The 24,662-nt window shown below is 42.0% G+C and overlaps 2 protein-coding genes across 7 annotated transcripts in view; one reads left to right on the top strand and one right to left on the bottom strand.

Moving 5' to 3' along the window:
- Window positions 1-24,662, top strand: part of OFD1 (OFD1 centriole and centriolar satellite protein) — a 66,876-nt gene that overhangs the window by 6,697 nt on the left and 35,517 nt on the right. Inside the window, exons 2-6 of one of the 3 annotated variants that reach the window (XM_073902072.1) lie at window positions 4,321-4,426; window positions 13,894-13,992; window positions 17,748-17,948; window positions 20,555-20,623; window positions 20,710-20,737. In XM_073902072.1, the coding sequence (XP_073758173.1) occupies window positions 4,379-4,426; window positions 13,894-13,992; window positions 17,748-17,948; window positions 20,555-20,623; window positions 20,710-20,737 (445 nt within the window). In that variant the 5' untranslated portion in view covers window positions 4,321-4,378. Of the gene's footprint in view, window positions 1-4,320; window positions 4,427-13,335; window positions 13,717-13,893; window positions 13,993-17,747; window positions 17,949-20,554; window positions 20,624-20,709; window positions 20,738-24,662 lie in introns of those variants that run through there. The other 2 variants (XM_025857420.2, XM_025857424.2) reach the window with 2 other exon arrangements.
- TRAPPC2 (trafficking protein particle complex subunit 2) lies at window positions 1,446-13,245 on the bottom strand. 4 transcript variants are annotated; one of them, XM_073902080.1, is made up of 5 exons: window positions 13,147-13,245; window positions 6,956-7,067; window positions 4,271-4,414; window positions 3,750-3,836; window positions 1,446-2,536 (listed from the first exon to the last, which is right to left on the bottom strand). In XM_073902080.1, the coding sequence occupies exons 2-5, from the start codon at window positions 7,046-7,048 to the stop codon at window positions 2,438-2,440; spliced, it is 423 nt and encodes a 140-aa protein (XP_073758181.1). In that variant the 5' UTR covers window positions 7,049-7,067; window positions 13,147-13,245; the 3' UTR covers window positions 1,446-2,437. The 4 variants fall into 4 exon arrangements, with proteins under 4 accessions (XP_073758181.1, XP_073758183.1, XP_073758182.1 ...); XM_073902082.1 differs by having other exon boundaries at window positions 6,956-7,064; window positions 13,147-13,236; XM_073902081.1 differs by lacking the exon at window positions 13,147-13,245 and adding an exon at window positions 12,910-13,127.

Below are 24,662 nucleotides of genomic sequence, written 5' to 3'. Positions count from 1 at the left end.
CCAGGAAGCTGGCAGAAGGGAGGAACGGTGTGCACGCCCCCCAGTCCGGGGAGGAGAGGCCCCAGGGTTCCAGTGCTGGTGCTCGCCACAGGGCGTCGGGCCAGCTCTGACAACGTGAGCTTCTGTGGTCTACTCGCGCAGGGCCGTCGAGACAGCTCAGTGGTAAGAACAAGGCAAACGACTGAACTCGGAGAGCGGACAGATGTACGTTTGCAGCCCATGTAGCAAATAGTGTGCAGTGTGGAAGATGGAAAAGTACAATTCCGTCAGTGGGGTAATGTCTTTGTCACCTTGCGAAACATTCCCTAGTTGAAGTGAAAACATCCTAGATGTCCCTTAAGAGAAAACCTCGAGTTTTACATTCCTGTAAAAACGTGTGTAAGCTTTCCCTTGAGTATCATGACACCGTGGACACCGGTGGCTTGTGGGGCAGTGGAGTAGAAAAGTGGACCTGCGTACTGTCCGTGGATTCTGAGAAGCCACCACTGTGGACTGGCAACCAGAAAGGGCTGACATGACTGAAAAGTGAAAGAACACGGGTGGAGCGCGGGCAGAGCAGAAATCCACTCTCTCTCTACATACATGGGAAACGTGGGCACCAATGAAGCATCTAGGGAACGAAAGAGGACAGTATCAGAACTGTGCATTTTCTTTGGGTCCCTTTGGGCGTGCTAACGTAGAGTAGCACTGACCTAGCGCTGACACACGTACACTCGGTGGGGCCTCAGCCCAGGATGCTAATGATGTCATCCTGTTGCTATTGTGTTCCTGAACCTTGTACGACAATCACCTACTACCAGATCTAAGATTTGCCGGCTCTTGAGCTTGCTTAACTGCCAGCCCCTGGTTTTTCCCTTTACACCAGCTCTGGTTGTCCTAGCCACATGCCTGGTGCTGCTCTTCTCCACACCTTCGTGGCCCACATGCTTTTGCAGTGCAGCTCACGCCTGACGTCCCATCCACCCCCACGCTTGTCAGTGGACTTGGCTTCAGGCTCCTTCAGAGACGCAGTCACACACACAGTTTGTCCTGAACTACAGTAACACACATAGGGCCTGTGTCGCTTGCCGTCTCACCCTCACGAGCCTGGAGGAAAGGATCATGGTTTGCAAGGCACGCTCCCACGTCCTGCTGCAGACAGCCTGCTGCCCCTGGCGGCCCGCGTCACACCTCTGTGCACCGTGTGTTTACTGGGGGCAAAGCAGACGGTCTACTGCAAGTGCACACCAGCGTCTCTCCCGTGAGCATGGCTAAAGCCACTCCCAGATGTCTAGCGGACTGTCTCTCTGCTCCCAAAGCTCTGGCACCTAGCTTGAGGTGATCTGAGTTCTAGAAAATGGGTTAAGATAATAGTTTGTAGACTCTCTACAGGGGAAATGGGACTGAGACAGTAGCGGTAGCAGCGTGAGCACAACACTTCAAAAATTCGATTAAGCTTCCACAATCTTGGACAAACATCTTTATTTAAGAAATCCAATAAATAGATGGGGTTAAAAAATTATGGTAGCAACTTCACACAAGGGTATGAGACCAAACTTAGAACTACTTGCTCAAGTTATTCAGGACAGAACAAAATTAAATGCTCACAATTAGCACAGAAAATATCTGGTTATAGTACTTGTTTTTAAACAGACATTTACTAGTATACAGTAAGATCCCACTTGTTACAGACCACTCCCCACCCCCTTGGTGTACAGCCTAAAAAAGCTAAGAATGCAAATGCTAATGTAATATAAACTTTTCTTTGTTTACAATTCCAGAATTACAACTTTTTACTGGTATAACTACCAGCAGGTTCACTTACTTTAGTTTACTGTCGGAGGGAAAGGCAATATAAGAACATAACCTGTCACTTTGGTCCCAGCCTCCCATTTTACAAACATGGATCCAGGATTCTGGATTTATAGCGGCATCACTTTGACAGAGGCAGGCCTGTGGCATTTGGCACTGCAAATGCTGTTTGCTCCGGCTTCTTGGGGAGTGCTATGTATACTGCCTATATGGTTTTATAACAATATCTCTAGATGTGCAGAAGCCCATGTACATGCTATCAACTTCAGTCCATACTGCAGAAACTTCCAGTTTTCAATCTGTCTACCAAAATCTTGACAATGACATTTGGTTCTGAATTGTGACAACAAGATCAAGCTATCTGAATGAGTAAAGTCAAAAGCTCATTCTTAAATTTTTAGAAGAAAGATATTTCCAAGGTTAGAGAGTTTATAAATAACACTGTTCACAAGCAAATATTGATCTGTTGATAATCATAAGAAACTCAATATACTGTTTTGAAATAATAAGGAATTTCATTAGGTTTAGATAAATTTAGACTACAAGTAAAACTTTTCCAGGCTATTTAGTCAAGTTACTTACAACATACACATTCCTGAGAATACCCCATTGTAGTGACATTGTTTATTTCCAAATTTTTCCACATTCAACTTAAAAGGTGTTTCTTCCCAAGAAACTGAACTTTTCTGTCAAATGCGCTTGATCGAATAGGAGAATTGGGTTCATAAAATGGATTCATTGCAAACTAGGAAAGAAGAAGGTATTAGTAAGCTTGTCAAAGTACAAAGACTGACAAATCATAGATCTCTAGAAGGAAATTATTTTAAAGTTCTAAAATCATCAAAGACATCTAAAAAAGTCTGAAGACCACATTTTTAAGTTTCAACAAAAATGTTCCACTGTTAAATAGTAATGACCCCTTGAGATTTTTGTCTTAGTGTTTTAGTTTTGAGAACTACCTGTGGCAAAACGAATGGTGGTATGATAAGTGTTGCTTATGTAAGCTAAATGAACTTTCAGGATTCACCCTTTATGTGAAATACTAATCTACTCACGTTAATTATAAATGTATGGAGTAATCTGTAAGGCCCTTTGGCTAAAACTAAAAATCCACCATATGCTCGTAAAGTTATACCCCATTGCTGCTATATTAAATGACCCTTATGTAGTAATTTTTTTGACAGTCAGGTTTTTAATACTGTCCTTTAACACAGGCTGAGTGATCAGGTTCTTAAATAGTAAAATGAGTGTATCATAACATATGTGAGAAAACTGTCAGATTGAATCACTAATAAGAAAAAGGAGTTAACCAGTTTTTAAACCTTAATTTACTTGATGTTGTCTATCTTAAAAAGACATAATATTTTTATTTGCTAATTCTGACCAGGAATATGAACCGTGCTGATATGGACAAAAAATCTTGTCTAAATACAGAACATTTAAAATTAATTAAGAACATACTGTTAGCACTGCAGTTTAACCACAGACATCCTATGTCTAGTTTATTTTTTCTAAATATCAAGAAATGTGAGTGGCACCATTCTCCTTGAGGGACCATTTGGTAAACTTCCTGACAGTTTATGATCTATAATCATTGCACTGTAACTGGTAAAGTAGATGGAGCATATTTTAGATTAAAATTATGAAGCAATTTCCCTTATGTAGCCTGCTTCCTTCTCTTTTTAGGGTTCCCTAATAAAATCAACGATATGTGCGCCAAAAGGGGGAAACTGAAACCAGTTTAAAAACAACTACCCTGAGTTCTGTCCTAAATACATGTTAGCCTGGCAGTGAAGACTTGACTGATGAGGGAGTTTCCAGGGATTGGTCTGACTGGGGAGGGCCTGGTCTAAGATGAAAACTGCAGTACAAGGGAGTTACTGCAACAGGCCAATTTCCTGTCAAAGTCGGAATCCCTTTTTACAGTCAGATTTAAAAAGTTATGGAACATACCATACCTTTATGTATAAATCATAGACATCAGTAAAGAAGTTCTTTATTCCATCTTCTTGCCTTATGTCATGAAGCATAATAAATCTCATATGTGAAAGAATTAAGGTATAATCTTAATAGAAATGAAAAATGAAAAGTAGGTGATATGATATCCTTCAAATGAGTCACATGCATTATATTTTGTGATGGAAAAGCTGCATACGTAAACTGGGTTTGAAGTTAGGTAACTTTTATCTTAAAGAGGACATAATCATTCTAAAGTTAGAAAGTTACTACAAAATAAAGTAAAATCAACCTAATGGTTCAGATTAAACTTAGTTTTATTTGAGACTTGGTTCTAAAAGTATCTGTTAAGCAAAATAAACAAAATTTTTTCCCCTAAAAAAAAAAATGAAAGTAGCCTTGTAAATGGCAATTTTTACCTGACACATTGAAGTCCACAGACTCAGTCTGGCATGTATGTCCCATGTTGTTCTAGTCTGTTACCCCAACTTTTAGAGATCTTTATTTAAAAGATAAGGATATGACCTGCAGTAACAAACGCTGAAACAAACCACTCATTGAACTTGTCCACAGTTTTCAAGTACATGTTGTTGGACAGCCACATGTTCTCATCTACGAGGTCAAGAGCGGCATGAGCTATGAACTGGTTCAGATGACGATGATCATCCTAGATGACAATGTGAGTAGCACCAGATTAACATTTCTGGACAGCATCAAGAACACCAACATTTCATTCTGGAAATTCTGTATGTAGTGTTCTTGGGGGTTGGGGGGGCATCTTCTGCTTTTACTTCATTTATTACTGTCATGGGACTTAGGAAAGATCTTAAGTGTTTTCACATCATATTTTCAATTTGCTATCTAAAACAACAAATAGAAGCAGCCAATTAATAAGTGAAATGTGTTCAAGAAACTATATAGATTATTTAATTTTGCAAGAAGGAAGTTACCATTTAAGCGTGTGAAGAAAGAACAGTAGGTAAAAAAAGATTCTGCTTTAAAGACACTCATATCTTTTTAGAGGAGGACATGAAAAAATACGTAAGTGGTTATGGCTAATGGACAGCACTTCAGGTAGGCTGGAGAGCGACACAGAAGTGACGTTGGCATGGGTCTCAGGGTCAGCAGGGGAAAAGGGCAGGGAAGGCCGTGGGCCACAGTGACACTTGGTGAGCAGTGGAGACAGCTGAGAAGGTGGCACTCTTCTGGCACTCACTCTGGCCTGGCGTAGGCCTCTTTCAGGTGAATGGAGTTTACGTGACAGGGGGACCTGGGAGTGGCAGGCCATACTCAGCCCCAGCTGTGAGTAGTCACCTGTCTCAGCAGCAGGAGACAGTCCTGTCAGAGCTGAGTGTCCGTTTCGTGGGCTTAACCGGAGGTGGGACTGTCCCACCATAACGTGGAGAGGGAATTCATAACCTGGAACAGTCTTCCTCCTGTAGAATTCTTTATTTCAAAATAAACTTTTCAAAGAACACTTCTGTTACAGGTTCAACTGAATTCTTGGTGTTGAGGTCCTAACCACCCCCGACCCTGCCCAGTACCTCCAAATGTGGCCTTCTTTGGAAAGAGGGTCGTTGCAGCTGTCGTTAGCACGCTAGAGGAGGATGGCCCCTAATCCAGTATCACTGGTGTATTTATAAAAGAGGGGAATTTAGAGACACACACACACGGTGAGAATGCCACATGAAGACTGGAGTTCTGCTGCCACAAGCCAGGGAACTACCAGAAGCTAGGAGAGAGGCCTGGAACAGATTTTCCCCTAGCACCTTCACAGGGGGCCTGGCCCTGCTGACATGTTGTTCTTGGACTTCTGGCCTCCAGGCCGGTGAGACAATGAGCTGCTTTTACTCTAAGCCACCTGGTTTGTGGTGCTCTGTTATGACAGCCCTGGGAAAGGCAACTTAATATGACCTCCTTGCTGCGGAGGCTATTCCTGTGACAGGGTTGGAGGAAGGCTGCCAGTGGCCTTGCACAGCTCAAGCATGTTTACTCCACTCACATCATCATGACGAAGCTAATTTAATCCCTAGCGAAATCGATGTGTTTTGTGTCTGGCTTACAGCAGTGTTTTCCATCACTTCACATGGATGATCAATCATGAGATTAGAAGAAAAATGTAGAAATGCTTTAAGGTGAGTCGTAGCAGCAGAAAGAACTAAGGTCAAGTCATGCCACAAAGTGTTTTTATGTGCACAGCTTTGCCTACCACAAGTCCACAGGAACTATGTAAGTAGCCCTGTACCACAAAGCAACCACTGCCCCGGAGATGGCTCGGTACAAAGTTTTAATGAGCAGCGGGCTCATAGGAATGTGGGAAAATAATGTAGTAACCACCACCTGGTAGATAATACCTTAACCACATTTCTATCTTATTTTCGTGGCAAGATTTAAATAGTTGAAAAGCATCACACACTGGACATTATGCGCTACAATTAATTTCAAAAATCAATTCTTAAGGGACATTAAAGCTTATTTTGGAGTTAGGAGAAACACAGCATAACTTTTTATTAGCAACATGGACCAGTACAGAAAGATGGAAGGGCCCCAGGTATTCTCATCTCAAGACTATATGTTTACTCTGAGTGGCATGTTCTTGAACCAAGCTTGTTTTTCTGGAACCATTACTGGCAACAAGGAAGTTGGGTGGTGTCACTGGGAAGAACAGCATGAGGGCACCGCCCAGCTGGTAGGTGGTGCAGAAGGTCACTGAAAACTGCTACAGTCTCAGGGGCAGTGGGACATGGAAGCAAGGGTCTCTTTTAACCCTCCCAGGTGTAAATGGCCCTACTATGTATGGCCTGATGAGAAATGTAATTCCCTTGGACAGAATGGGCTCTCATGGCATCTCCAGTCAGTAACAACTGTTCTTCCAGTCCCACAACAGGTAGACTATGTTTCTATGTGCTCAGGGAGCAGCTTTTCAGAATGGGTGACACAGTGAACTACGTATCAGAGAAGAGACCCAGAGCATCCTGCTAGTATGTGCCAAGTGTGAGCTGAATCAAAGGATGAGTCAACAACTCAGAGGATGTTCCCTGGCTGGCTTCTATCCACCTGTGGGACTGCAGAGCAAGCCTCGTTTAACTGCAGTGGATTCCAGTTACCTCATCTGTCCAGATCTCTTCCAGCTGTAAAATCATGCCACACCATTATCATTACAACAGCATAACAATTCTTACAGAATTTTTTAAGGTTCCATACGCACTTTGGATTCTGCTTTCCCAGCTGGCAAAAATTCCATTTCAAAAACTGGATTATCATGGTGGCCCACAATTACAAAGTAGAAGCTTCCAGACATTGTCTTCAATATATAGCTCCTAATTAAATGAAAATAACACGTATTTTTAGCACACCATACTGAAAATGAGAAATGGTTAACAAGAAGTCTAGAATTCATTTTTTTACTTAAACCTGACATTGTAGAAGGAGACCATTAAGCTTGTCATGTTTTCCAGTACACTGCCATAGACAAACGGCTTTGGGACTATACAGATTATGTCTGTGATATGTCCTGTAGAATCCAGTACTTTATTTTCATAGGGAAACTGGAAGACCTCTAATACAAAATCATTAAAACAACATTCTCATGACCTGAAAGTTTGGAACTTTCAGAGTAAGCTGGGCCAAACTTGGACTGGGCCAGTTAGCATTATTAGCACTAACACTGGGAAAAATTAATAAAGGGTGCTGATTTTGTCTTCTTCCTACCTGAACAATGTATGCTATAAATCTCAGTCTCTGCAAATGCAAGAGCCTATGACAGGCCTCCTCAAACAACATTCGTAAGGAAGACATGGGGCTCCTGGCTGGCTCAGTCGGTGGCGTGTGTAACTCTTGATGTTGGGACTGTGAGTTCAAGCCCCATGTTGGATATAGAGATTACTTAAAAAAATAAAATCTTAAAAAATAAGGAAGACACAATTTTGTATTCTAGAAAAGATGGAAGAAATCATAATCCAAAAAGAAAGACATTTGAGGCATTAAGAAGTCTTAGAACTGGTGTTCATAGGTTTGCTAAGGAAATGAAGAGAAAGTGTTGGGGTGGGAGGGCTTGGGGCAGGGGATCAGGGATTCTGTGGCTTTTAGCACAGAATCTGGATGGGTGGACAGATGGGTGGAAGGATTTATGTATGTATTTATGTACTTTTAGCACAGGGTCTTTGGAATCAGTCAAAGCTAGGCTCAGGTCTAGCCCTGCCACTTACTAGTAACCTGATCATAGGCACGGTCCTTAAACTCCCAATGTCAGTTTCCTCCTCGGTGAAATCGAGGTAGCCATCATAGATCCCTTATAGGGACCTTGAGGATTATACAACCTAATGCATGTGAAGCACCAGGCACAGTACCTGGCTCAGAGGAGGTGCTCAGCACACGTTCTCTCGAACAACATGGAGGAGCATACGCACACGGAGATGTGCTGACTCTTAAGGCCTCCACATGGGGCAGCCTCCTGGTTCACTGAGAGTATACCATCTCAGGGAAGGTATAGTGAGGTGTGTCAGAGCCCAGGGCTCATCAAGCCTCACTGGGACTTCTACTGAATCACACTGAACATCAGAAAATCCGAAATTGTTTCCTAATGAATACAATCTTCGTTGTTAAGGAAATCAAGGCACTGCTGGCATTTTGAACTCTGGAACTGGGAGGCCCATGACTGGAAAAAAGGGAAATAGGACGTTCTTCTGGCATGATGAGGTAAATAGAATTTAAAATGTTCTTCGGGGCAGGTGTTGGCACACTGCAGCCTGCAGGCCAGATCTGGCCTTGTCCATCCTTGTATTGTTGCTGAAGGCTGCCTTTGCCCGACACCAAAATGACAGAGTTGAGCAGCTGCGACAGAGACCATCTGATCCTTTACAGGAAAGTCTTAGGGAAAAGATGGGGGAAAAGGCCCAAATAGTAAAACTGGATAACAAGACAGGCAGGAATGTTATGAAAGCTCTGCAAAACTAGGAGAATTAGCAACAATTCTCAAGATTGAAAGAAATTTTCAAGGGGCAGAGGGATGGGAACTTTAAATTTGAACAAAGTCGACAATGACGTCATTAATTGGAATAGGAGTTTGTAGCTGGAGTTTGCCAAGGGAAGGGTTTAATTTCTTCAGCACAAAACATTTAAGAAGCAGCAGAAAACAATACACATCTAAGAAGATAACCCTCATTCCGGTGCCTGCATAGTGTCAGTACAGGGTGAGGATAAACAGAAAGGGAACCAAGGAAACACCACATAAAGGTTGGGTCACAGACGCTACAGCTGGACAGAACTTGAACTGCCAATAATTTGATTTCACAGCAGCTGAAGGAGTAATTCTACTATTCGATTCTACAGACAAAACTGGAAGGTGAAGTGGAAGAAATGGAAATCTTGGGAGAATACAACCACATGGTCTCAGGAAGGGAATGTCTACAATCATTTAATATTTGAGGTTTATTATGCCAAGGTGGTAGGCAAAGATGAGACACACTTTAGAATTCTGTGCTGTCTGGGGGCACCTGGGTGGCTCAGTCGGTTAAGCGTCTGCCTTCCGCTCGGGTCATGATCCCAGGGTCCTGGGATCGAGCCCTGCATCGGGCTCCCTGCTCAGCGGGAAGCCTGCTTCTCCCTCTCCCACGCCCCTGCTTGTGTTTCCTCTCCCACTGTGTCTCTGTCAAATGAATAAATAAAATCTTTCAAAAAGGGGGGGGGCATTAAGCATCTGCCTTCGGCTCAGGTTGTGATCCCAGGGTCCTGGGATCGAGGCCCGCATCGGGCTCCCTGCTTCGCGGGAGGCCTGCTTCTCTCTCCCCCACTCCCCCTGTTTGTGTTCCCTCTCTCACTGTGTCTCTCCCTGTCAAATAAATAAATAAAATCTTAAAAAAAAAATTCTGTGCTGTCTGATACACTCAACATTCTGTGGGGAGGGAAACGTTCTATATCTGCACTGTCCAATGTAGTAGCCACTGGTGGCTATTGTGCCCGCAGAACTGAATTTTTAACTTTATTTTCGTTAAATTTACATAGCCAGATGTGCTTAGTGGCTACTGTATTGGAGAGTACTGTATTGGACAGTGGCTACTGTATTGGCTCTGTAACAATGATTTGAAACTTTTTAAGTTCTGCAACCTCTTCTACCTTCCCTGTATCCACAAAGCCAGTGTTACTTAGTACGCCGGTCTGTGATGCAAATGAAGCAACCGTGGTGTTTGTGTGAGCTTGAGCATGTGTGTGTGTCTGCTCAATTTCCCCATTACCTAAAATAGGGGTCCTTCAAGCATCTCCTAAGAAGACTAGGTCTCCAGGTGTGGAGGAGATGGCTACACGGAACTTGGCAATGGATTAAACTGGGGAGCTGAGGAAGAGGGAAGAATCAAGGATGCTTCCAAATGCCTGACTGAGGTGATCAAGCAGAATATCAAGATGAGTCTATTCACCAAGAAAGGAAATAAGGGAAAAAAGAGGGATGAAATGAACACGTCAATTTTGAACATGTGGTGGTAGCCAGAATTGCACGCCCCGCCCTGCCCACCTCCTGATCTCGAAAACCTGTGAATGTTAATTTCCTGGCTGAGGGGAATTAAAGCTGCAGATGGAACTGAGCTTTCTCACCAGCTGACCTTACGACAGGGAGAGGAGCCTGGACTAGCCAGGTGGGCCCAATATAATTACAAAGGTCTTTAAAAGTGGAAGAGAGAGGCCCCAAAGAAAGGTCAGAAGGAAGTGCAACGACAGAAGGGGGTGGGGGCGTCACGGAGATGCAGCACGGCCAGTGTTGAAAAGGGAAGAAAGGACCAGAAGCCGAGCGGCCTCTAGAAGCTGGAAAGTACAAAGAAACTGATTCTTCCTGACAACCTCCAGAAGGGAACACAGCCCTGCCGGTACCTGGATTCCGGCCCAGTGAGACCCGTGACAATGTCTATGCCACAGACGTGTAAGGTAATACGTTTGTGTTGTTTAAGCCCCTCAACTTTGTTAGAGCAGCAGACAACACACACGTCAGAGCTGAAAAAGCTGCAGGAGTGAGAAAAAAGGAAACACTCAGGGTGCTCACAGAAGGTAGGTGCGTTCTGGAGGCAGACTGAGGACAAGGGGAGTGCACTTAGCACGGGACAAGTTTCAGAGCACTGTAGAAGGCCGGAAGGAGGGGAAGGGGGACGCTACCTGCGGGTAATCGTTTTTCTTTCCCAGCATGCCTCCCTAAGGCCCAGTACAGAATAAGTGCTCCACGCTTGGGGAATGGAACTGCGGGGGGGGGGGGGGAGTAGCTGGGACAGGGTCGGGTGCAGCTGGAACACAGGAGTGAGAGGCATGCTGGGATTAGCCTCAACACAGAAAAGAACCTTCTGAAGGTTCTAGTGCTGAGGCCCTCACGGTCTCTGAGGCCTGACTGATGAAGTCTGTGAGCAAACGATTAACAGCACCTTTGTGAGAAGGTGGAGTTTAGGCGCTTATGAAGAAACTCCACAAGAAGAGACTGGAATTGTTGACTGAAGGGAGGGGTGCCAGGACTCTCACCTGGTATGAAAACAGCTGCTGTCCCTGATGGCTAGGTGATTTGAGCTGCTTGAGAGAGAAGGCGAGCGACCACTAAAGAAATCAACGGGTGATACAGGAGCTCTGGACTACCTTGAACTGAAAGAGGGCACTAACTAGTAATGAACACAAAAATGAGACCACATCTCTGTGAGGCTGGCATGAGAAGGGCAAAAGCACAAAATGAATGGAAATGTGTGAAGTTAAAAGCCTTCTTAGACTACAATCCAAGAAAAAGGGGAGAAAGGTCACCTGGTACATAAGAGGATGCAGATCTGCTGAACTTCAGTTTTCTCAGCATGATTTTTCTAATAGGAAGTGTGACAAAATTAGGTGGGCTGTGAACCTCAAGACAGGTATATTAAAAAAAAAGACATCTCAATACAGGCCTTCAAGTCTTAGCAAATTTATATCTTCAATTAACAAATGTGATTGTATACTAATCAGTGACATGGGAAATCTCAGGAACAAAAGAGTCAAACCATCTGAGATAGGTAAGTGTTAATATTTTCAGAAACAAGGGCTTATCTTCTGTAACTGGGTACTTTTGGAATAGATTAAAACACTCGTTTTGTTGAGTGAGGGACCACGCCTACCTGACTTGAATGTCAATACCCCAAGAACTTAAAGTTCTACAAGTCAGTTGACAGCATGGGGTCTTTAGGGAACCGCTGAGCATGACCTTAACCTAGTCCAGCTCAACATTTTGAATGCTTAAGAGCAGGACAATTTATCACATTCAAGGATAACATGCTCAGGCAGCTAATAAACTGGAAGGCAACACTAAGGATTCAAAAACCCCCTCCAGGTTAAGAGAATTGAAGTGAAATGACAGAATTTAAGAGCGTGCAAAAAAAAATCCCGTACTTAAAACAAAAACCAAATAAACAACTGTACAATAGGAGAGAAACCTAGGTTAAGAGCAGTTCATCTACAAGGACCCAAAAGTTTACATTTATTGCAACAAGCTCAATTAGGGGCAGTAGCCTGATATAGTAATCCAAAAAGCTAATGCCAATTTTAGGCTGCATTAAGACCATGTCCTTTTAACTAACTACATCTCCAGGGAACATACTTCTGGGAATCTCATTTTAAAAGGATCAATAACTCGGAACTGTGTGTTGTAAGGAATGCTCTGGAAAGAAGAGCTACTGAAGGAAGGGAGGATGTTTAAACTGGGGAAGACCTTTCTGGGGGTGGGGAGGGAGACACAGCAGGATCTTACCTTCAAATATAATGTATGCTGTCTAATGGAAAAGGGATTTGACTAGGGATGGCAAATGGGTTATCGCTGGTGAGCCAGTTCTAAACAGCGGTAGTGACTGCCAGGACCTGGTGCTGATAAAGGCTGAGACAAGAAAGATCTGTAGCAGGAAAGATGGCTGTGATCGAAGGGCAGTACCTACGTGGGTCCCAAGTATTTAACTCTGGGCTAGACAGACTTCTTCCAAGCCGCCCAGAGGACAAGCTTAGGGCTGCTCCTTTTTGGTTACATGGAAACATTCGAGACAATGTTACCAAGCACTTTGTTACAAACTATCAGGCTGCCTGTGAGAGGACTAATCCCCTCCCCTCACAGGACAGGGCCCACGAAGAATTACCCAGCTCCAAATGACAACAGCACGGCCCTTTAAAAAAAACCCAAGTTACCCGAATGGCCTATGAAAGGCAAAATGAAGCAAAGGTCCTGAGCTGGCCGACGTCTGCAGGCTGAAACGCGATGGGCACTGGCCGAGTGGCCTGGGATGAGATCAGCCGAACAGGGACTGGCCAGGTCCGATCCGGCTGCCCCCGGGCCGGCTGGAGAGACTGGGCCAAAACCCGCGTCACGCGGGGCCCGGAACGTCCCCTGGAGTTCCCAGCCCCCCTACTCACTCCCTCTCCTACCTGCAGGGAGCGGCCGACAGCGGAAACAGCCAGTCACTTCCCCCCGGCAGACCCGCGCTTGGCAGCCTCTGTCAGAACTCCCCGAGCAGTCCTCGCGAGAATCCGCCGTTGAGATCTCGCGAGAGCTGGGAGGAGCTTCCGGCCAGAGGACTGCGCAGCCAAGCGCGTGCGCCCTGGTACTCCCGACCAGGGCGGTTAGGTTTGGCGGGCGGGCAAGGGCGGGATCAACGCTCAGCCCGGCGAATTCCCGGTCGTACCTCGTTTTTCTCTTGTTGCCTCACTACCGGTCCCCGCCCTCCAGCCGCGTGGGAAAGTCGCGTGTGGACCACGACCCCGCCTACCCATCAGAACCGTTGAGAAAGGAAATGCGAGTCTGCTAGAGTTCCTAGTCGAGAAGCAGTGTTCAGCTCTCTTGTTCTTCCCGACTGGCCCCCAGGCAGAGACTGGGCTCTGAAGGCCGGGATTCCGCTTTGTCCTGAGCCTGTAGCTCGGGCTGGGTGTTAACTCGGGCCGAGGCAGGACCGGCTGGGCGAAGTCGGCGGCAGGGGAAGCTGACAGCCGATGGCTCAGGTAGATACACTGGCCCCTCCTCAGGGACCCGTGGAAACGTAACCTCTTGTTTGTTTTCGTTATAGTTGCTTTAACCCTGCTCAGCCTCTTCGGGTTTCCCTGGAGGCCACTGGTCTGTTTTCAGAAATTCATGGTCCATGTGCCCGCCGGGTAACCCGTAACCATTTTTTCTTCCAGTCCACTATGCCCCCCAAATCTGACGTGTTGAGTCAAGATGAACTGCGAAAAAAGCTATACCAGACGTTTAAGGATCGGGGTATACTGGACACGCTCAAGGTATCCGTTTTAGCCATATCTTTTACATAACTTTTACAAGTTAACCTGTAACGGGCAGTCCATATTTAAATACACCCAGGTCTTGGCTTTTAAAAAACAGTATGACGTAGATTGTGTTGGTAAGTTACATTTTTATGTTCCTGTGTAACTCTTTGTAATGGAATACGGAAGACTTAAATGGTTTGGAGTTTGGTCTTAAAAGAGCATATTCAAATAATAGGTTTATTGGACTGATACTAAGGTAGTAGTGGGTAGCTCTATAAAGTGAACACATTCTAATAAAGTTGGACTTGGTTTATAAATCTGGCTTGCAAGTCCTGAATTAGTAAGTGGTTTCGTAATAGTACGTGCTTTTGGAATGAAAGGAATTGACGCCATATAGAAAACATTAGGTGTACTACTTACCATAGAATAATTTGGGGAATGCGAAATTTCTTCCTTAAAACGTATTGAAATGTATAAATATTTGGGCAGCAAATATTAGTACATATTATATGAAGGAGTAGGATTAGCTCACATGTTTTCATTACTGTATACATTTCAAAAGTCTATTTTATATTTAAAATGTTAAATTAAGGGGGCACCTGGGTGGCTCAGTCCCTTGAGCCTGCAATTATTGGTTTCAGCTCAGGTCATGATCAGGGTTGCGGACTCAGCCCTTGACCAGCTGGGGGTGGGGTCTACTTAAGATTCTGTCTTTCCTTCTCCCTCTGCCCCTCCCCCCCTTAAAAAACAAGGAAAAGCGAGCTTCTTAAAAAATTTTCCTCCCTCTCCCATTGTTTTGGTAACTTAAACCTTGAGATTAATCTGAAAAATCTAGAAAAACATGGAGAAACATCGCTAATACAGCCACTAATTGGCATAAGTGTATTTTTTTTTTTTTTTTAAAGTAATCTCCATACCCAGTGCAGGGCTTGAACCCACAACCTGGAGACCCGGAGTCCCACACTCCACTGACTGAGCCAGCCAGACACCCCTCCTTTTTAATCTGATATTATGTGGTCAACATTTTCCTGTGTCCTTTAAAGTTCCTTGAAATCCTCGTTTTCAATGGCACCGGGCTTGTCTTTGAATGTATGGGTAATTTTATGTAGCAGTCCCCTGTTGAAGATTCAGATTATACCCAGGTCTACACATTCCTTCAATTGCATCTCTCACTTTTTGCCTGGGATGGGTTAAGTGACATTACTGAACCAAAAGCCTGAGCTTTTATTCCTTAAAGATTTTATTAGAGAGAGCACAAGCAGGGGGAGGGGCAGAGGGGGTGGGAGAAGCACTCTCCCCGCTGAGCTTGGAGCCCTATTGGGCTTCATCCCAGGAACCTGAGATCCCGACCCAGGCTGAAGTCACATGCTTAACTGACTGAGCCACCCAAGGCCTAAGTTTCAAGGCTCTCAGTATATGGGTCTTGTTCTAGCAAGATTGTAATAGTGTATATTCCACCAGCAATTTGATAATACTTATCTCTCCAATGATATTATCATGACATTTTTTAAAACATGGGAAAACCCTTTACTATTCCTTTGATTATTAATGGGGTTGTACATATTTTCTGGCCATTTGTATGTTTTCTGTGGATTGGCAGTTTATGTTCTTTGCCCATTTCCCCCTCCCACCCAGCAGTGTTTTATTAATGTATGAGATTTCTTTTAATAGAAACTTAATTTCTTTTCCAATTTTGCAGCCATACTTTATCTTGGTGTTCAGTTTTAATTTGGTTCTAAAAATACTGCTCTACATTTTTAATAGGGTCAAATCTCTTGGTGTTTTTTTTGCTAATTATTCTCAGTTCTTTAAGAGAACAAGTATTCACTTTTTGTGTTTTAAAAAGGCCTTATTTTTTTACAGTTAACTCTTTAACCCGCTTGGAATTAATTGTAGTGTATAATGCATTAATATGCTTTCTAATGTGGAATGGTCCTTGGATTCCTGGCCATGGCGTATTTTCTTTTACTGTCTTCTGAATTAGATTTGAGAGTGTTTCATTTGTAGTCACAAATGATACTGATGTATCCTTATCCTTCTTAAGCTGCCCTTGTTTGGGTTTGGTATCAGGATTATGCTAGCTTTGTTCACTTTACAAATGTGTATCTTCTAGAGAAATATTGTTTCCTTTTGCGGCTGGCTCTTCAATTCTGTTATTCCAGCCTTAAGTGGCAAGACAGATTTTTACTTACTAAGTCGGAGATAATTTTTGTTTTCTCAGTTCAGTGACGATGGCCTGAGTGATTTTTAATTTTTAAAATTCATTGACTTTTTTAATGGCCTAATTAACATTCTATTTGGGTGTTTGAAAAGAATTTCTGGTGAAGTACAAAGTCCGGTATCTATTAAATGGAGTTTATCAAGTCTTTTTCCTTATTTTGAGTCTACTCTTAATGTCTGAGAGAGTTGTGCTTTGGATGCACAAGTCTCTTCTCTCCCAGTTCCCCTCCCCACCCTCATAAATGTACTTATTTCTGTTTTAGGAACATTAATTCTGAATGGATTTCCCTCTTTTTTACATTGGCTGCTGCAGAGCCCCCAGCCAGTTGTGGCATTCCTTCCAGCAAGTGCTGGATGGCTTGCTTTTTGTGTTTGTCGAGCTGGGGATTCATCTGTAAGGTTCTTTGCTTTATTTTCTACCTTTATTTTCCTTCCTGCTTCTGTCACTCCTCTAAATCTTATCCTGTTTCAGTATTTGTTTGCAAGACACCCTAAGGCATTTTATTAAGCTGGATTTAAATATATTCTTTAGTAGTTACAAATTTAATTAAATCACCTCTAAATTTTACTGGTGGAGAATGCTGTAATTTCTCTTGTTTTATTTCAGTTACTGAACTGTACTAGATGAGGCAGGACATGCGTATTCTGTTTGTAAATGTCTTTTTTTTTTTTTTTAACTGTGGGACTTTAGACATATACTAAGGCCTGGTCTATACTGGTAATTATATACTGTTCTACTGTTGAGCTAAAGGATAGAAGAAAGAAGTATAACAAGAACTCCATTTGTTTCTCTTGCTTGTATTCTATTAGTATGAATTCATTAGATATCATTTACTGCTGAACCCCATGAATCTAGGCAGTGCAGTCTTAAGCTCAGCCCAGTTGTATGTTTCCAGATGATATGCAAAATAGACTAGAACAAATACCCGGTAGTCTGAGTAATTTAGGGAATTTTGTTAAGACCCAGATGAATAATGCTAGTGTTATAACCTTGAGAAAATGACCCACTTTGAACTGTAATTTCTCACTTATAAAATGTGAGAAAATTATTATACTTCAATGTCTTGAGATGTAAATACTGTATGCAAAAGTACATCTTAATATGTTTTTGGGTTTACCGATTTCTCTCTTGCATATGTGATTTCCCTTTTGGGAACCCAATTTTGTTTTGATCAATATGTCCCAATATTTTCATATCCTTCAATAGTCCACAGAGAGGTGAGCAGGGGGCAGAATTGTCTCCTGCACTCGATACCCTGGTGAAAAGCTGCTGAAGGGCTCCTGGGGAAGTGAAGTTAAAGTATACATGCATTCTGGCTATCCACAAGTTAACTTGGAAGTTGGTGAAAACGAGTTTCTTTTTCCAAAACTCAGTAGGCTACTTGTGTCACAGGGTTATCTAGGGAATGGTTCCTAACTTTTGGTCACGGATCCAGAACCATTCTGGAAATAAGGATGCTAATTCATGTAACAAATCTGTATATCTCCAGTGAAACAATCCTGAAAATTTTTTTCTTTCTTGGTTATTTTTGTTTGTGTTTTTGAGCTAGACACAGCTCCGAAACCAGCTGATTCACGAATTGATGCACCCTGTGTTGAGTGGAGAACTGCAGCCCCGGTCCATTTCAGTGGAAGGGAGTGCCCTCTTAATAGGCGCTTCTAACTCTCTAGTGGCAGATCACTTACAAAGATGTGGCTACGAGTATTCACTCTCTGTTTTCTTTCCAGAAAGTGGTTTGGCCAAAGAAAAGGTAAAGTCTTTCCTTTTCTCTTTTTGAATTTCCTATTAATAGCTTTTTTCTGAGATAACAGTAAGTGCTGTATAATAGTGGAGTATTCCTTGGCTAGCGAGGTCCGTTTCTCATTCATCTTTGAATTCACATCATATGTTCTATCACGTAACGAAGGGGAAGTACTGAAGTTGATTGTTTATTGTTATCAATTCCTTGGACTCTCGATTAGTTTTTGGTAAAATTATGATGTGTAGAATCACTGTTTTGGAGCTAGAATTATCCTCCCATTCTGTGTAGTCTGCTAAGACTCACAGTTGCCTTTTATGTTGAATGTCTGTTGTAAGATTGTCACTGTATTAGGCACACTGCAGATGATGAGGAACCAGTCTCTGGAGAGGTGAAGTACTTTGCTCAAGGTCACATGATTTGTAAATATCAGTGCAGGGCGGTAAATCTAGATCTCTAAAATATGTTCTTACCATGTTAAAGTCTCTTCAGAGATTTCTATTCTTTAGGATTACACAAGAGAAGTGAGGGATACAATAGTTTTTAAAAGTCTATGACATTCTCAAATACTAAAACACCTGTTTTTACCAATTTTCTAATTTATGTTTAACAGTAATGTTGGAGAAATCTAGTCACACTTGATTATTTTAAAGACTGATACAGCAGACTTTGCCTATTTTTTTAATAGACTTAATTTTTTAGAGCAGTTGAGGTTCAGATCAAAATTGAGCAGAAAGGAGGATATCCCATATGCTCCCTGCTCCCACACATGCACAGCCTCCCCTCCTAGCGACATTTTTTGTTACGTACGTGACTTTTTTTTTTTTTTTTTTTTAAAAGAGGGAGGTGGGGAGGGGCAGAAAGAGGAAAAGAGAGAATCTTTAGCAGGCTCCGTGCCCATTGTGGAGCCCACAGTAGGACTCGATATCACGGCCCTGGGAGCCAAAATCAAGAGTCAGACACTTAACTGACTGAGCCACCCAGGTGCCCCTATTATATACATTTTTGCCATAGAATCTGCATTGTCCCATCTTATCACCTGAAGTCCGTGGTTTATTTTTATTTATTTTTTAAAAGATTTATTTGAGAGCGAGAGAGAGCAGGAACAGGGAAAGGGGCAGGGGGAGAAGCAGACTCCCTGCTCAGCAGAGAGCCCGAAATGGGGCTCGATCCCAGGCCCCCAGGACCATGACCTGAGCTGAAGGCAGTTGCTTAACCACCTGAGCCACCCAGGTGCCCCTAAAGTCCATAGTTTAACTCTTGGTGTTGTCTCTCTATTTTTATTCTTTTTTTTTTTTTTTAAAGATTTTATTTATTTGACAGTGAGAGAGGGAACACAAGCAGGGGGAGTGGGAAAGGGAGAAGCAGGCTTCCCGCCGAGCAGGGAGCCTGATGCGGGGCTCGATCCCAGGACCCTGAGATCATGACCTGAGCCGAAGGCAGTTGCTTAACCAACTGAGCCACCCAGGCGCCCCTCTCTATTTTTATTCTTTATCTTGTCTATGATTGACTAAAAGTTTCATACTCAGATGTTTTAAGAAAATAAGAACAATGTTAGTATTTGAAAAATTCAAATATGCTGTATTTATTAACAACCAAATTTTATTTATCAACATTAGGAGTTCTTGTTTGGTCCGTCACTCTTTAAATTTTGTTGTTGTTGTTGTTTGTTTGTTTGTTTAAAGTAAGCTCTAATCCCAACGTGGGCTTGAACTCATGACCTCAAGATCAAGAGTCACATGTTCTACTGACTGAGCCAGCCAGATACCCTGAAGTTTCCAATCATGTTTCATAATTTAACTTTTTGGATGAGTACCAGTCAATAACATAGTGGTTAAAGCAGTAGTTAATACAGTTCACATACTTACAGGTTTCTACTCTAAAATGCTGTACAGAATATTTTCTATAAAGGAAAACCACTTGAAAGCCTATCCATGTTCTCAGGGTAGGTCTAGTAAATGATAAATATTGTAGTAGAAATAAGAATAGCCGCCCACGGGGTGCCTGGGTGGCTCAGTTGGTTAGGCATCTGCCTTCGGCTCAGGTCATGATTCTGGAGTCCTGGGATTCCCCCCCACCCCATTCGGGCTCCCTGCTCAGTGGGAGTCTGCTTATCCCTCTAATAAATAAATAAAATCTTAAAAAAAAAAGCCACCCAAAATGTTTAAGACTATTTTAGGTATGATTTAGTTATTCATTGTGGTAAAGACAGTAAACCTTCAGTTCATTTATATTTTGAAGCAATAGTACTTTAAAAACTATTGCAGTTGAAAGACTCTGGAATTCAGACATGTCTTCACTGGTTCATCAGCTATTTGAGTGTTTGTAATCTATAAGGCATTAACCATTTAGACCTATTAGACCAATTATCTTCATTGTGAAATATTTGGAGGTTAATTATGTGATCAAGAAAAATACTTTATCCTTGTGACTTTAATATGTTTGTTATCAATCAGTAGTATAAGAAAGTGCTTCAATTTTATATTAGCATGGTTTTATTTTGTAATTTAATCTGAAGCATGACTCTTAGTCTTCAGAAATGTCCTAGTTTATCCTTTAAACATTGATGTAAAAAATACGTCTAATTTTTTTTTTTTTTAACTTTTCTTTTCCTTAAGGTATTTACTATGCAAGATCTATTACAGCTCATTAAAATCAACCCTGAATCCAGTCTCTACAAATCACTGGTAGGATTGTTTAGTTTTTATAACCTGCTTTGGTCTGTTAATTGTAACTGAACAGTTGAATAAAGATAAATATTTTCTTTTAACAGATTTCAGGATTTGATAAAGAAAACAAAGGTAGGAGCCTTCATCTTTGTAGAAAATAGCAACATTTTTGTCATGTACTTTTTCCTGTAAAACTATGAAAGTAATAATACTGAGGGGTATGAGTAGGGAATTTAATATGAATTTGAGTTTCCATGCTGTGACAGTACCTTACCTTTTTATCTAATTTTTTAAGAAGCTTTTATTTAAGTAATCTCTACACCCAACGTGGAGCTTGAAGTCGTGATCCTAAGATCTAGGAGTCACATGCTCCACTGACTGAGCCAGCCAGGCGCCCCAATACCTTACCTTTAAATAAACGGAATAATTCATCCATTTTGACAAATGTAGATCACTTCCCCAAATTTCAGTCTTTCTTAATTGCTCTTAGATACTCAAAAACCTATAGACAGAAGTTGATAGAACCCTAGAAATGATGTGAAAGCTACATTTTGTTCCCACTGTTGGGACCATTTCCGCACACACAAACTGACAATTTTAAGGCTAGGTTTCTTTGTAGCCTAGCTCTCCCCCTCAAGTACAGTTTATAGATCATTAATATTTGCTTAAAAAATTGAAGTATCTGGTCAGTAATAAGTGCTGCATATATATTTTTTATTAAGTGTTTATATGAGCCTGATAAATTGCTTTCGTCTTGGCTTTGATAATAACCTTCATAGAGTCCATAACATGCCAGACCATGGGCTAGACTTGACGATGGACCTTGTAGCATGAACTTAAGCTGGTAACTTGCCTGTAATGCATATTCTTTGGGTCTGTCTTAAGTAATCTGTAACATTATGTAGTGGCCCTTTTGTGTTGGTGTGCTCCTGGATTCTGTTTGTTGCCAGTATTGCTGCCATCCCCAGGAGGGCATTCATTTAGAACTTAGCATTCAGCAAACATTTGAGTACTTAGTTTCTGCCAACCATTAGTCTGTGACTTAATTGCCTAGTTTCTTGGGAGTAATATTAGCAGAGGACGAGTAAATCAGATCACAAGGCATTCTGGAGTGCCTGTAAAGTAGGTCATCCATACTGAACTTCAGTATGGTAAGTGATCCTATATTCAGTATTCCAAGACGGTACTGTCTAATGTAAATTTCCCGTAATGATGGGGATGTCTGTGTCTGTGCTATCGGGTATGGTATCTACTAGCCATGTGTGGCTATTAAACATTTGAAATGTGGCTAGTGTAACTGAACTGACTCTTAAATTTAAATAGCCATACGTGAATAGTGGTTATGACATTGGACAGGGCACAGATCTAAGGTATATAGTGGATATCTGTAGCTTAACTATTCTTTCAGAAGGAAACTTGGGGCCTAAAGGGATATTAAGAAATAATCCACTTATTAGAGGTGTTTCATATTATCTTTAAAAATAGTTTTTCACCTTTACACACTGTTTAAATGCTTCTGGTTCAGAAAGGCATGTGGTTAACAGCTCTTACCAGCTTCACCCAGCATCCTAGTGTAAGTTCTGAAATTCAGAAAAACTATGCATAGCAGACATGTCAGGCATCCTCATGACAAAATTTGGGTAGAAATCTTGGCTGACACTAAAACAGCTATTGTTAAAATGAAATAATTTGAAAAAATTCGTGTCTTCCAATTAAGAACATCAGAAAACATGTAGGAAGATATTTTGTGCCCGTTTATGCCCTAACAGAGACCTATAGTTTTATCTTACTCTTTCTGTATTTGAGGGTTCTGGGTTGTTGAATGGCCATAGTACTTTTCTCCTAGATTACACTTACCCATCCTTTCCGCCCCTAACTTTTCAGAGATAATAATGCCAAGGAAAAAAAGCTGTGCAGAGCATTTGGATGAGGGCAGAAAATTTGGACATTGGCTCTTTGTTTTCTGGAGCTTAAAATCCTTACCTGTGATGGGTAAAAGAATAGCTACATATATCAGTGGGATAGAACAGCAAGCCCAGAAATCAGTCTACACAAATACAGTTGACCCTTGGACACCACGGGGGCTAGGGGCTCTGACCCTCCCCACTGGGGCCGCTGCACAGTCCCAGTCCACATAGAATTGTTGACTGCCCCAAAACTAACAGCCAGCTGCTGACTGGAAGCCTTACTGATAACATAAACTGTCAACACATATTTTGTGTGTTAAGTGTATTATATACTGTACTCTCAAAGTAAGCTAGAGAAGAGTGTGTTGTTAAGAATCAAAACAAAGAGAAAATACGTTAACAGTACTGCCCTATATGGATTGAAAAAAATCCCCCATATAAAGGCCCTGTTGTTCAAGGGTCAACTGTGTAGTCAACTGATTTTTGATAAAGGGTGAAGGTAGTTCAAGGGAGGAAGGATGGTCTTTTCCACATGTGGTACTGGAACAATTGGATACTCATACACAAAAATGAACCTAGCCACAGACCTTATACCTTACATAAGAATTAAAATAAACTGTAGATCTAATTTTAAATATGAAACTATAAAACTTATGTAAGAAAACATTAAAACATGTATGTGACCTTCGGTTTGGTGAGGAGCTAAAACACTAAAAGCATATAACATGAAAGAAAAAAATTGACCAGTTAGACTTCATTAAAATCAAAAACATCTGCTCTGAAAGACATTGAGAATGAAAAGACAAGCCCCAGACTGGGAGAAAATATTTGCAAAGGCACATCTCCTAAAAGACTTGTATCAAAAATACACAAAGAACTCTTAAAGAGACAACCCAGTTAAAAAATGGGTAAAGGATCTGAACAGACATGTCACCAAAGAAGATACAGAGATGGCAAATAAGCTACAAAAAGATGTTCAATGGCAGTTGTTATTAGGGCAAGGCGAATAAAACAACAAAGATCTCCCCATACCCCTGTTAAAATGGTAGAAATCCAGACTACTTACAACCCCAAATGTTGGTGAGGATGTGGAGCAACAGGAACTCCCATTCACTGATAGTGTGAATGCAAAATGGTATAGCCACTTGGGGAGATGGCTAGCTTCTCACAAAGCTAAACATAGTCTTACCATACCATCTGACAGTGATGCTCCTATTTACCCAACTGATTAGAAAACTTACATCCACATATAGCAACTTTATCATAATTGCCAGAAATTGGGAGCAACCAAAATGTCCTGGAGTAGGTGAATGGATAAACAAGCTGTGGTACAGCCAGACAGTGGAATACTATTAGGCTGAAAGTAATGAATTGTGAATCCATGCAAAAATAAAATCTGGGGCGCCTGGGTGGTGCAGTTGGTTAAGCGTCCAACTCTTGGTTTTGGCTCAGGTCATGATGTCAGGGTTGTGGGATCAAGCCCTGCATCAGGCTTCCTGCTCAGTAGGGAGTCTGTTTCTCCCTCTCCCTCTGCTCCTCCCCTCTGTGCTCTCTCTCTATGAAAGTCTTAAAAAAAAAAAAAAATTGCAAAAAAAAGAAAAAGGCAAAACTATAGAGCTGGTAAGTGGATTGGTGGTTGCCAGGGATTTGGAGGGAAGGGATGTAGGAGGGTGAATAGGTGAAGCATAAGGAATTCTTGAGGGTCATGAAGGTATTTTGTACGATACTGTAATGGTAGGATATATAGCACTAGATATTGGTCAAAGCCTGTTGAACTTTATAGTACAAAGGGTGAACCTTAATGTAAGCAAATTTAGGAGGTCAGGTGATCCCAGGATGGACTGCAGTATGTGACAAAACCATCTAATAACCTCACTGGAGGGGATGGGGAGAAAAGATACTGAGCTTGACCAACTTTGGAAATGAATACTGTGAGGCTAAAAGCAAATGAAACTGTATATAGGCACCATATTCGGAGTGACAGTTACTTCTCATGGAGGTACTGGTTAACAATTTGGAAACCATTGTACATGTATGATGGAACTGAACAGTTAACTAAATGGATAGTAGAGGGTGAAAGCTGGGTTTCTCACTGTTAGAGTGCAATTTCACAGATCAGTAAGATGATGAGGCTAGAATGATCCATGTGG

This window comes from Callorhinus ursinus, unplaced genomic scaffold, assembly GCF_003265705.2.
Source record: "Callorhinus ursinus isolate GAN/ISIS: 27379988/994484 unplaced genomic scaffold, GSC_fseal_2.0 scaffold16, whole genome shotgun sequence".
Classification (NCBI taxonomy): domain Eukaryota; kingdom Metazoa; phylum Chordata; class Mammalia; order Carnivora; family Otariidae; genus Callorhinus; species Callorhinus ursinus.
This window is presented reverse-complemented; position numbering and strand designations above follow the sequence as displayed.